Source organism: Rissa tridactyla, chromosome 1 (assembly GCF_028500815.1).
Source record: "Rissa tridactyla isolate bRisTri1 chromosome 1, bRisTri1.patW.cur.20221130, whole genome shotgun sequence".
In the NCBI taxonomy this organism is placed as follows: domain Eukaryota; kingdom Metazoa; phylum Chordata; class Aves; order Charadriiformes; family Laridae; genus Rissa; species Rissa tridactyla.
In genome coordinates, this window is record NC_071466.1 from 106,747,850 (window position 1) to 106,761,568 (window position 13,719).

At 41.1% G+C, this 13,719-nt stretch overlaps 1 protein-coding gene across 4 annotated transcripts in view; it reads left to right on the plus strand.

The window, feature by feature from the left end:
• APP (amyloid beta precursor protein) overlaps positions 1-13,719 on the plus strand; it is a 224,378-nt gene that overhangs the window by 97,645 nt on the left and 113,014 nt on the right. For all 4 annotated transcript variants that reach the window (XM_054183121.1, XM_054183112.1, XM_054183103.1 and 1 more), the window contains exons 4-5: positions 9,305-9,417; positions 10,901-11,094. In XM_054183121.1, coding sequence (XP_054039096.1) covers positions 9,305-9,417; positions 10,901-11,094 — 307 coding nt within the window. The remainder of the gene's footprint in view (positions 1-9,304; positions 9,418-10,900; positions 11,095-13,719) is intronic.

A 13,719-nucleotide genomic window follows, 5' to 3' on the forward strand; every position in this document is an offset into this window, starting at 1 on the left:
TGGAGTCAAGCTATCCAGAGTGACGTTTCTAGCTTTTATTGTTTCTGCTGTTTCCTAACTCATAATTTCCAAGAAATTAGGCAGGATTATATAATTGGGAGGGAGGGGGCTGTGTCTGCAACAAACACACTCTCATTTGTGGCAGAGGCTTTGCAGATGTAATGAGTGCACCGAGGAATTGGAAGGGAGAGCAACTCAATCCTGAAATTTCTCAACTCCCCTGTTTCTTGGTAAATTATGTTTGAGAGGCTGCATTTTGATTCTGTTATATTGCATTAATGAGGAAGAGAGGGACAGAAGAGGCATCTTATTGTACTCCCAGCAAGATTGTTTCCTTGAAGATGGGGGAGACAATCGAAAAAAAGGAGAGAAGTAAATGAACTTAATGCTTCAATGAACCGTTGAGGTGCTGCAGACTTTTAAGGAATGTTTATATGCTCTGTCTATAAAGATGCCAGAGCGTGTGATGATGTGTATTTGAATCTTTTTGCATGTAAACAGATGTTATCCGTTATTGGCATAATGCATCAAATCTGAATGATGTTTGCGTTCTGTCTGGAAAGTAAGATAATTTTATCAGAAAATGCAGACAGGCAAAAAAGTAGCAAAGTGAGCAGAAATTCCATTTATGTCTATGATCAAAGGGTTACAGAGGAAGAAGGAGGAGGAAGGTTTGAGAATAATCCTTTTTTATGTGTAGTATCTTACAAAAATGAAGACATAATAAACACCATTAATTACTTAAAGGTATAGTTCTTGGTATTAATTCATTATTTCATCTGGACAAATGTACTTTGATGGATTGTACCTGAAGGATTTTAACCCTTTGACTTCAGAGTTGTGCGAGGTATTTGGACTTTCCAAAAATTGCAGTAGAACCGGTGATATATCAAGACTGGGACCCTTGTTGTGGTACTTATATGGATATTTAGATGTCAGTGAGTTCATTACAGTGGGTTTTCCTTTACCTTGATCTTCTGTCCCTGGTATGTCCCTGTCATACCTTGTATGCCATTACAGTGTGTGAAACTTACGTTAATTGTCATGATTTTTCAAAATTGTTGTAAGAGCATCAGGATGCTAAGGTGTAGTACAGCCAGAATGGCCAGTCAGTTTTTAATCTAATAGAAGAACTTTGTTCATCTGAAATTGTTGTCTTTGGTAGCCTAATAAAAACAGATAAATGTTGCAAATAGTGCAGACAGTTTACTTGAGAGTTGTTGTGTCAGGGTGTATTTGTTGTTATGTATGCTAAATAACAGAACAATAAAACACTTTTTAGTGGGTTACTCTCTACTTTTTCAAGTTTGGTTGAAAGCAGGAATACAGAAGCATTCAAGGACTTCTTTGAAGCAGAAGAAATACTGAAACGGTAGGCATTTGCTCTGATGCTGTGAAAATGCCTGTTGGAGAACCACTGGCCTTACTTCTAGATGCTTAAAACACAGTGGATAGCTTTTTCTCAAAAAAACAATAATAGAAAAAAGCTACAGTTATGGGAAATAACTTCTTGCGACTTTATGAAGATGAAAGGGTCTATACAGAGACATGTTAATAGGGTCAGTGTTGGTTTTGGCTGAGCCTCTAGAAGACTGAAGCTGTTCCCACCTCATGTCCCAGAGATGGCTGTGCAGGTTGTGCTGTCACTTATGCTCCTGCCCTTCAAATTTGGGTCTGCATTGCTGTCCATCTGCCATGCCCTGGGTCTCTTACTGAAATTCATGCTGTAGATTACGGATAGATAAAATGGTGGAGTGAGGACAGTTTCCTTACAGAGCTGTTTTGGGGGCAGTTTTACAGGCAGAAGTTAAGCCTCTTACTCACCAGAAAAATACAGATGGACCAAGCTGCTGGGACACAGACATTGTGTCTTATGAGCACCACCTTGCCTTTCTTTCTCTTGGCTGGTGAATGGGTTTTAGGAAGAGGTGTCTAACTTTGGCATTTGCGATGGGGTTGAGGGAGGGGGTGATTTTGAGCTGTTAAGGCTGGCAGGGTGTGCAGTGCAGCACCGGGCTCTCCACCTCCCCACTGGAGTCCTTGCGTACAAGCTCCTTCACAGCCTGCCCTTTGCTAGCGACTGCCTGGGGGGGTTCAGCATTGTTCAATGATGCTCTCAGTGCTTACGAGTTACGGGGGGAGGAGATACAGTAGGGTGGTATTTGATACCTAGCTGGGTACTGGTATTAATATTGGTTGTCATTCATAGGTAATGGTGTAGATAGAAATTATTTTTCACATGGTTTTTACATACTTCCTAAACACTGAGTCCTTTTTAACTTCCATTTAAAATTAAATTGGAAAAATTTACAAAGCCCTTGTTTTGCTATAGGTTGTTAAAACCTTTAGACTGAAGATACTTAACAGTCTGGGTGAATGTGACTTGTGCCCAAGTTCAGAGGAGAGCCACGCCGTGGGCTGGGGCAGGAATCCTTGCCCAGGGGCCGGGCATGGCAGCAAACTCTCCTTCAAACCAGGTTTGACAGATACCACCTCACCCTCTTCATCTAGATATACCGAGTCTAAAATCTTGAAGTACTCTGTGCCTGGATCAGCATGTTGCTAGCTAATTGTGCTTACTAGCTCATTTTGCTGAAAAATGAAACGTATTTTTAAAGTATCTAGCTGCTTTGTATCTTCTCTGCTTTTCTGGACTTAAGAAGAAAAGAAAAAGCATTTTCAATAAAGAATTGTTTCTCTGCACATTGATTGATGCCAATGTGTTTGGCTTGCACCCTGATACAGATTGCCGCTAACCTTTAATTACCAACTTAGAAACAAGAGAAAGCATCATGCATGAAGACTACATAAACATCCCCCTCAATAAAAGCACCTAAAGTTACCTGGCTGCTTAAATAAATGTAATAATGTATGTTTAATAGCATACGTAGTAAAGAAGCGTGCCAGGGTAGGCACAAGAGCTAGCAGAGGGGTCGCAGGGAGCTGAGCTGTTGTGCCGGGGGAGCAGGGCACAGCAGAGCCCCGCGGCAGCAGGATGGGGAAAGGCACAGGGTCGCTCTGCCCCTTGCTGTGCTGTGCCAAGGGTGTGGGGGCTCGGGATAATCTCTGCAAAGTCCCAGAGAAGAGACACGTTTCTCTGAATGTACTCAAATACACAGGGCGCAAGCACTTGAGCTTGTAAATTCTTTTTAGCAAGGCCTTGTTCTCATCAGTGACGTGGGAAATGAAGCCTTGAGTCCTAGAGCCTCAGTACGCGTGCTGCCTCCTCATGCAAAATTTAGCACAGTCTTTGTTTGAAAGTACTCCTCTGAACATAATTTGAACATGCTTATTTTTTGGTTGGGATCCTAACCATCTGCAACCATCTGCTAGCAGGTGTTTGGTTTTGTCATGGATTTTGTTTTATTACCTTTATCATCTTATCTTTGCTCTCTTTTTGTGCAATGTTGGATGGATCCTCACATCCCATCTGTTTTATGCAGCGGATGGAAAATCTGCAGATCAGGACTGTGTCTCACACGGGGTATAGTAATTTTTTTTTTTAATTGCTTTGCCCTGATATCATAGCTGCCATTTAAAGAGATAGAACAGTCGTCGTCTTACAAATGTGCCCTCTTGCTGAGCCTTTTTTTTCCTAGAGAAGATTTAAATGAGTGTGTGATCAGACTCCTTTACTATAATCCAAATTCTTTTATTAGAGGTTGAGTCTTAATGCTGCTCTTGGTCTTTGCTGGGTTGAAAAATTAGTTTCTGAACCAGAACTTCTGGTATTACAGCACAAAATCTATTGTTCCAAGAGTATTTTTCAGAGGATGTGTCTGAGTGAAGTAACATTATTTGATAGTAAAATGTGGCATCATAATCTTGGGCAAAACTGTCTTTAAAAATTGTGAATTGCAATATGGGGCAATATGAGGAAGTCTGCCACAAGCGTAATGGAGAATTGGGCATCAGGAAAGGGATTACTGACATTAGGAAAGGAAACAAGATTTGTAAAATGAAATTAAGTTTGACTTAACTGTGTTGACACAATCGGTGTTCCAGTGACGTGCAGACAGTGGATACAGCAACTTAAATGTTGCTGTTAACAAACACAGATCTGAATTATGAACAAGCCACTTATTTTCAAAAGGGCGGGCAGCGGATTGCTGGCCTTCAGCTAAATGAATTGTAGTCACAGAGTGGGTTTCTCTAATGTGGTAACATGATCTCTGCCCAGAATTCCCCTTCAGGGCTCTTTTCTCCAGATGGGTCAGAAACTGACAAGCCAGAGGGATCTGATTTTGTCCAGCCCTTCACTGCAAGAGTGGGTAAGCAGCTACTGGAAAAAAAGTAGCTGTTATAGTTGTGTGTTGGATCACTTGAGGGAGTTGAGCGATTTATGAGCTCACCAAAAGACAAATTGTGCCATCATGGTCCATTATTAGAGTACCTCAGCAGAGCACAGATGTACAGCTGGAATCAAAATACCAGAGATGCTGAAGAAGGCAGAAAAGAAGGCAGTTCTGTTTAAGATCATTATCAACGATCTGGATGAGGGGATTGATTGCACCCTCAGTAAGTTTGCAGACAACGCTACATTGGATGGGAGTGTTGATCTGCTTGAGGGTAGGAAGACTCTACAAAGGGATCTGGACAGGCTGGATCAATGGGCTGCGGCCAATGGTATGAGGTTCAACAAGGCCCAGTGCCGGGTTCTGCCCTTTGGTCACAACAGCCCCATGCAGCGCTACAGGTTTGGGCAAGAGTGGCTGGAGAGCTGCCTGGCAGAAAAGGACCTGGGGTTATTGGTTGACTGCCAGCTGATTATGAGCCAGCAGTGTGCCCAGGTCTGAAGGACCTTTTTTTTGGAAAGAAGGTCAACACTGTCCTGGCTTTTATCAGGAATAGTGTGGCCAGCAGCTCGAGGAAAGTGATCATCCCCCTATACTTGGTCAGCACTGGTGAGGCCCCACCTTGAGCACTGTGTCCAGTTTTGGGCCCCTCGCTACAAGAAAGACATTGAGGTGCTGGAGCAGGCTGGAAAACATGTCTATGAGGAGTGACTGAGGGAATAGTTTAACCTGGAGAAAAGGAGGCTGAGGGGATACTTTATGGCTCTCTACAACTACCTGAAAGGAGGTTGTAGAGAGGTGGGTGTTGGTCTCTTCTCCCAAGTAACAGGCGATAGAACAAGAGCAAATGGCCTCAAGTTGTGCCAGGGGAGGTTTAGATTGGATGTCAGGAAAAATTTCTTGACTGAAAGTGTGTCAAGCAGGTCGAGGGAGGTCATCCTCTGCCTCTACTCTGCCTTGGTGAGGCCGCATCTGGAGTACTGTGTCCATTTCTGGGCTCCCTGGTTCAAGAAGGACGGGGAACTGCTGGAGAGGGTGCAGCAAAGGGCTACCAAGATGATTAGGGGACTCAAACACCTCTCTTATGAAGAAAGGCTGAAGGATTTGGGTCTTTTCAGCTTGGAAGAGAGACAACTGAGGGGGGATCTTATCAATACTTATAAATACTTAAAGGGTGGGTGTCAGGGGGATGGGGCCAGGCTTTTTTCAGTCATGCTCGGCAACAGAACAAGACGTAATGGGCACAAACTTGAGCATAGAAGTTCCATCTAAACATGAGGAGGAACTTCTTTACTTTGAGGGTGGCAGGGCACTGGAACAGGCTGCCCAGAGAGGTGGTGGAGTCACCACCTCTGGAGACATTCAAAACCCGCCTGGACGCGTTCCTGTGCAACCTGCTCTAGGTGACCCTGCACTGGCGGGGGGGTTGGACTAGATGATCTCCAGAAGTCCCTTCCAACCCCTACCATTCTCTGGTTCTGTGGTTGTCACAACCTGCCCGGGGAAGTGGTTGAGTCACCATCGCTGGGGGTATTTAAAAGATGTGTAGATGTGGCACTTAGGGACGCGGCTTAGTGGTGGACTTGGCAGTTTTAGGTTAATGGTTGGCCTTGATTATATCTTAAAGGTCTTTTCTAACCTAAATGATTCTATGATTGTAAAGTACAAGAAAAAGTGATAAATACCAGCCTGAAAGAGGTAATGGTGGTGGTGGTAATAATACTGACGCTTTGTTGTGTGGATTTGGTACAAATTTTGCAAGCCTGTCTGTCCATGGTGTGGTCGTGGTTTAGCCATGGCTCACCCCTGGTGCAGGAGCAGGGGTAAGGTGCTGGTGGGAACGAGGGGATAGTGCAGGGCCAGGGAGGCTTGTAAGGCAGTGCTGCTGCCTTGGGAAATGCTTGTCCGACTTGAACCTCCCAGGCCGAGGGCAGCCTGGCGCGGTGCAAGTTGTGTTGCTGAATTGGAAGGAAAAATAATCTTGAAGTTGAATTATGTGTTGCAGTCCCAGCACCTTAGAGTGGAAGTTACAAGCCCGGCTGGACTGGGATGCTCCATCAGTCAAAAAAATGCACTAATGCATAGCTACCTTAGTCATGGCTTGTACTGGCAAAGTAGTATTACAATTTTTACTTATTTTTAGAGCCCATACATATCGGCCCTCTCTCTAAGGAGGCACAAGATTGCTCTCCATTCATGCAGGCTTGTTTTCCCTGTGTAGTCTGTAGGTTACTTCTTCAAAAAAGGAAATAATCCCTAAAGTCTTATGATTCAGCAGCACTGAAAGTTAAATGTGTACTGGAGAAATACAGGTAGAAGCTTGTCTGTGAGTCAAAAGTGTTTGAAGCTCTTCTTTCTGATGGATTAATGTTTCTGTGAGACTAAACTAGGCAAAATAAATGTTGCAGTTGTCAAATGAACTCAGTTTGGTTCATCAAACTGCCACTTAAACATTAATTTATTTTTAACAACAAAAAAAAGAACAAAAGTTCAAAGCTTTGCATTTAAACTTCGTTAATCACGATAAAGAAAAGGATGAAAAAAGTTTCCAGAGTGTGAGCTGTATGTATGTGTAAATAATGAGCAGAATGAAATTTTAATTGTAATAAAAAAATTAATTGAAGGCAATAGGAAGCACATGTGAAGTTGTGAGTGATTACTATTGCACAGATTTTCACAACCCTAAATAATTTATTATAATTTTGTATAGTGAAGGAGTGTCACTTTAAACAACACCCTTCTCCCCAGCTCCGTCTTTCCTTCTGAAAACCAGGGGGAAGCTTGTTCCAATGAGTTGTTTATTTCTGTGAAACTCTGCAAAACAGAGTCTCACTAGAAATGAGAATTTGGGTTACCAGGAGGATGCTGTTACCTTATTTTCAAAAACTCTGATTTTATAAAGGAGGTGTACGTTTTGTGTGTAAAAATCAAATCTAAAACCATACTTTCAATTTTATCAAAATCATAGAATGGTTTAGGTTGGAAGGGACCTTAAAGATCATCTAGTTCCAACCCTCCCTGCCATGGGCAGGGACACCTCCCACTAGACCAGGTGTCTGTCTAGTATTTCTTTAGTGTATTGATATGAGTTGGTTGATATAATCAGACATTCAATAAATTATTATTTTTTAAAAAAATTGAATTACATACTCACACATACTGTTAATGATACTGCAGCCCAGGCTGCATTGCCTAGAACTTTTGACCTATAGCTTTCCATCTTATATTTGGTGGCTGTAACTCAAGGGTACATCAGTATTTGTTACTTTTGCTGAAATGATGTAGGCTAATTTTTTTGAGCAACGAGGTATACCGTTAATTGTCTCCTAAATTTGTGCACACAATACTCTGTCGATGTTACAGGGTGTTAAGGTAAATGGAATAGCTTCATGCATGGGTTATCAGAAGTCGGACAGACAACACAGGGTGGCACGCATTATTGTGTGTATAGCTTGTGAAATCAGATCTAGTTTGCTGGAGTAAGACGCACTCCAGGACTGTATGTTTTTTTCACAGTTGTGTAGAAATCTTTGCCATAAGCACTGCTCTGAATGTTTTGCATGCTCGAACAGCCAACAAAGTAAAGCTGCAGTTCTTGCGTGAAGTCGTTTGTCCTAGGAGAGCCAAATCGACATACTCTGTGAGTCTTCAGCAATACACCCCTATGCTTGCTTAGTGCTCGGGTACTTCGCTATATTGAGCATTAGCAGTTACGTATGTACTGGGTGACTGCGGGTATGTGGCAGGATGGTCCCCTACAATGACAAATACAGCTAAAAACAAGGTGCAAATTTATTCAAATTTCAGTGCAAGATTTAGGTGTGATACCACTGGGAGCAGAGATTTTTTTTTTAACAGAAGCTGCAGATTTTGTGGTTTGGGTTACCAGAAAGTGTGTTAACTCCTTACTTTTGCAAGGTTATTTTGGACACCTCTAGAAGGCATTTCTGTTAATTTGCAGGCATTAGAGTATGTCACTGTCACATGTATGTCACACGTGCTTTCACAATCCAGAGTCTGCTCAGTATATAGACTTCTTGAAAGTACTCTCTAATTTGTCTCTAAAAAATATCTTTGAGGGGTTCGGGGGTTATTTAATTGCAATGCAAGGATTGTACAGAATTACAGTGATTTTAGTCTAACAAATCATGTTACTTATCAACTGGGTTTCTTCTTATTTGTTAGTACTGAAGGTGTGAGCATTGTTTTTTTTCATTAGCGTGTAAATTTTTGTCTTACTGCTGAAGCCAGGACAATCTCTTTGGTCAGTTATGTCCTTGCTAAAGAGCCTTTTTTCCCCTGCTTCAATCTGACCAGATACTCAGGTGATCCATGAATCATCTTGTTCCCTGGCTGATGAGCTCCAGTTGCTCATCAACCTTCTGGGCTAACCTGAATTGGTCTGGCTGATGAAATGAGGCTGCACCAACAAAAATAACTAAGTGGACTGTGTATGTGTTAATGCTGTAATTCAGCAGAAATACTCTCAAATTGCTTGAAACAATGTGTTGGTGTCAGATTTGTTTTGTGTGGAAAAACTGAGTATTTCAAAACAGTTCAAAACCTACTGCTGTGCAGATGCAAAATGTAATTGTCCCTCCCCATCCTTGCACCGCACCTCAAGAAGCTGGATTCACCGACTCTGGACTTCATGTTGCACCACACACATCTTTGATGGGTCCTGCAACTTTCACACTGGATATATGGAAGTTAGCATATTACGCTAAAGTTTTCATAATCTAATTATGCTAAAGTTTGCATAATCTAATACACCTCTGAGATCAAGGACAGGAGCTACTTTCAAATGGAAAGTTTGAAGAAGGTGATCATGGAAGCAACTTTAGAAAGCAAATGAAAGCAAATTTAGAAACTGTTCATTCTCTGCAAACAGACCCTGCCACTCATTCATGAAAGCTGCTCTATGCCTAGCTAAAAGTTTAAAAGGATGAGGTACAGGAAGCAAAATTAATGTTTTTGGGTTTGTTGTTTGTTTTTTTTTTTCCTTTCAGTGGGCGAGTTTGTGAGTGATGCCCTTCTGGTACCAGACAAGTGCAAGTTCCTTCACCAGGAAAGGATGGATGTGTGTGAAACTCACCTGCATTGGCATACTGTTGCTAAAGAGGTACCTTTATCTGTCTTCTTTCCTGCCTTCTTTAGAGCTGTATCACTCTTCTGAGGCTGAGTTTTAAATATAACAGTGACAGGGAAAACAAAAAGCAGTACTGAGGAATGTTTGGGTGAATGGCTTTTTGTTCTGCTTTATCGGGTAGGACACAGGAGTTGGTCTTCTGAGCACATACAGACCACTACTGGATACTTAATGTTGACCTTTGAACATTGACCCTGTTTCATAGCCCTGGTTTTTTGTTTTTTCCGCCACATCCACTCTCACTCACCGTGTTCTCTGCCTCCTCCGGCTTCCTGTGTTACTGCTGCTCTGGAACGAAAGACCAATCGCTACTGCCTAGGCTTTGCCTTTATCATTGTCCTCATTATAGTTATTGGCGTGCCAGGTGCCTCACACAGATCAAACAGGCTTCAAAGAATGCAGTATGTGAAATTCAGCATAAAAGGGTTGGAGAGCTGGTAAGGCATAGGACTAGCCAAAGACATTTTGTAGTCAAGCACAGAGTTTTTACAATTTACCAGTGCTTTACCAGAAGTAAACCTAATGTTAAAATCACAAATGTGTTCTGGACATTTTTGTCCCTGTGTAGAAAGTTTGTAGGAATAAAAACAGAGATGAGCTTCACGAAGATTTCTGGCTGCTACTTTGTTGGGAACCTCTTAGTTTGTAGGTTATCCCACCTTCTGGAGATCAAAATTGAAATGTTCTTAGCAGCTTCACATTTTCAGTTCTTGCTTGAATGGTACTGTTGCCCCTCAAATTAAGTGTTTAAAGCACCAACCTCCCTCCAGGCAAATTCTAGTCCATTTTAAGTACTTGGAACCTTAGAATAGAATAGCTGAGCATCATCACTGTGCACCATTGAACTATTTTCCTTTTTTCACCTGTCCTACATCACTATATCTTTCTGTCCTACATCACTGTATCTTTAAGATATAATTATGTACAACTGATTGTTTTCCGAACAAGGCTAGAAGGTATTGTACTGGCAGACCTGTCAGGCCAGGTACAGTGTGTTTCCAGTATATCAGATATTTTAAATACTAATCTGTTTTGCAACAAACTCTTTAATAGCATAAATACATCAGGATTAATGCATCAAATTACCACTCTGCCTTTGAGTTTTCTGTTTATGAGGCAGACCCTGTGAGGATTTCAGGCAAGAGGATACAGAGTCATCAAGTATATGGGAGGAGACGGGGCTTTCTATACTGTCAAAGACTAAAGGACAAGGGAAGGGAGAGCTTGTTGCTTACAATGGCCATGCAGACACAGGCAGGGAGCTATCTACAATGCAGGCAGTGAATGCACATGTGACCACTCTAAATTGTGTTTGAAAATGTAGAGATCACGCAGTTCACCAGCTTCAACCTCCTAAGACAGTACGCAGCCCCTTAACATTTTCTCAAGGTCTGTGATGTTTTTTCTGGCGTCCTCCATGACAATATTTTTGCTGTTTGCTTTCTATTTCCTGTAGTCCTGTAGTGAGAAGAGTATGAATCTGCATGACTATGGCATGCTGCTGCCCTGTGGAATCGACAAGTTTCGTGGTGTGGAGTTTGTTTGCTGCCCATTAGCAGAGGAAAGCGACAATCTCGATTCAGCTGATGCTGAAGATGATGATTCAGATGTCTGGTGGGGAGGCGCAGATGCAGACTATGCAGATGGAAGGTAAGAGTGACTTTCTACCCTTCAACTTGTTACTGTCTTTATTAAAGATGCCAAAAATCTGTCTAAAAGGGCTCTGTGTGAAAGACTCGCTGCTCCTTATAAGTGAACTTGCAGCTACAATGGTTGCAAACGTCAGAGCTCTACTAGTTTATTTTTAACTTGCTACAGACAAGCTTATTGTTAATACAGTTATTGTGCTTTTGATGCCTTCATGTTCAATGAGAAGTATTGCCATATTTATAACAAAAATGCTTAAATACATACTTCTTGACAACTTAATGATAAATACTGTACTCTTAAGATGCTTCATGTGCAGTCTGGAGTACTGCAGCAGATACTCAGCCAACATAACCGTTGGAGGTTCTGAAATGTCTTCATTCATAATAGACATTAGCTGTGCGCCATTATTACCATAAGAATATTCTTCTGCTGACAATTACTTTCTAAACATGATCTAAAAGACAATCTGTTTTAATATCTAGCCTTTGACAGATTCGTTAATATGCTACTGTTAAGTTAGAGTATAGAGGTTTCCTTTGCAAGACAGCAGTGGATGGGAAAATACCATGCTTGTCTTTATCTTTTAACATCCCCTGTGCACATAGGCTGATTTTTGAGCCAAATACAGGGTATGACAGTGTTGTAACTGAGTGGTCCAGAGCTGTCAAAGCCTTTTCATATCACTCTCTTGAGCATGTTAGACAGCAATTGTGAGAACAGAGTACAATGTTATGTCCTTGCAATTGAATTCAAACAACTCTCTCAGATGGCTTTCTTCATAAAACTAAGATCTACGTTCAAATTCTGTTTGTGCTCCCTAGACTTCCATCACTTCATACTGTGCTAATGCAGTGTTTCTCCTTAGATGATGATACTGCATCTTTTACAAATAATACACAAAATCAAAAACTTGGGGCAGATTACAAGTGGTTTCAAGGAGAACCCTGAAAATAATTGGGAACCGAATGAAGTGAACAATGTGGAAAGTTAATAGTTCTGAATTGCATTAAGTTTGGGGTTTTTAATAATCCAGATGGACACAAGTTCAGGCACAGCGTAGAGATGAAGGAGAGAGATTGAATTGCTGTAATTTAGTGCAGAGAGATGCTATTAAGACAATGAAAAATTAGAAGCCATACCATGGTGGGCATCTAAATCTTTCCTGACAAAGCATTAGTAAGTCTTACAGGGAGGAGTTCTTTGTGAGTAATGGAAGAAGTTTAATTAAAATAAATACTTGCCCATTGTAATTTCCAGTTGTCTCTCATAAATGGGACTGAATGGTCAGGGCTGCTTGATGCAAGAAACCTGCATCAAGTAATATTGCATCTTCCGCCTTCACATCTTCAGGCTTTTTTCTGACTTGTACTTCCAACAGCTGTCAAAGTGTCACAATTTATAACCCTTTCAGTGGGATTTGTAAATCAGCCTTTGGACTGTTGCTGTGTCACTTCTGTGTATTTCATTTAGATTTTGATTGGGATATGTTCTCTTAGAATAAGACATGAGTACAGACCTTGCTCTAATTGAGACAAATTTGCTTTTTTTTCATCATACATATATATATACACACGCGTAAGATACACACATAGATCTATCTGATATACCTATTACCTGTCTTATCTATATATCTTCTATTTATTATGTATCCCTATATATAAAATACATGGATATAAAACTTTTGTTTCATATATTTGATTAAAGATTCCTAAAATATTTTAAATAAAAGAGTTCACAGGGGTATATATAGAGTAGTTTTGTTTGTAAGAGAAATATCCCTTTTATTTTTGTATTTTTCATGTTTGTCACTGAACATTTAATTTACTATTCTAGTCTGTTTTGTTCCTCATAAAGCAGTTTAATATCTGAAGAAACGAGCTCAAGAATAACTTCATGAATTTTGTATCCATTAGGAATAGGAACTGTAATTGCATTTGAATCCATTTCTGAAGTCCCAAGCAAATACTGCTGGGTTTTTTTTCCTCCCCTCCCGTAGAAGTGGATGCAAAAGGAAATTGAAAGGGTTCTTTTATGGGGCGCTTGTACTTCAACTGCAGATGAAGAGCCAAGCAGTTTGTAGTTCTTTTACACTGACTCACTCTTATTTCTTGCTGCCTCTTCAGCTTCCCAGCTGCATTCAAACTGTGTGTACTGGAGCCAGAAATACTCTTGAAATTTAGTCATATAAAAAAAATAGATTACTCATTTCTCATGCAGCAGTAGGTGGTAGTTCAAATTTTGTGCGTATATTCATACATATATGAGCATATGTTTGTATATAAATATAGATATATATATATATATGCCTCAGTCCTAAGATGATTGTGAGGGAGGAAGGATGAGAAAGGAAGTGTAAAGTAGGGGGACACTTTCCTAATGCCGAATTCCCAATATTCTCTATTATTAAAGCACCTCTGTTTGAAGTGCTTAGTTAAGTCTACATTTTTTCACCTTACGCGGGTGATCCCACACTGACACTGTTTGCTTCGTCTTGAAGCCTTCCAACGAGTTCAGAATCCCTTTGTGTGTAAGTACCTCCTTGGTGTGACGCTGCACGAAGGGAGGAGGAGGGGCTGGTAGCTCGTGCACCGGCTAACGCTGACGCTGCTGCTCAGCAGCTCTGAA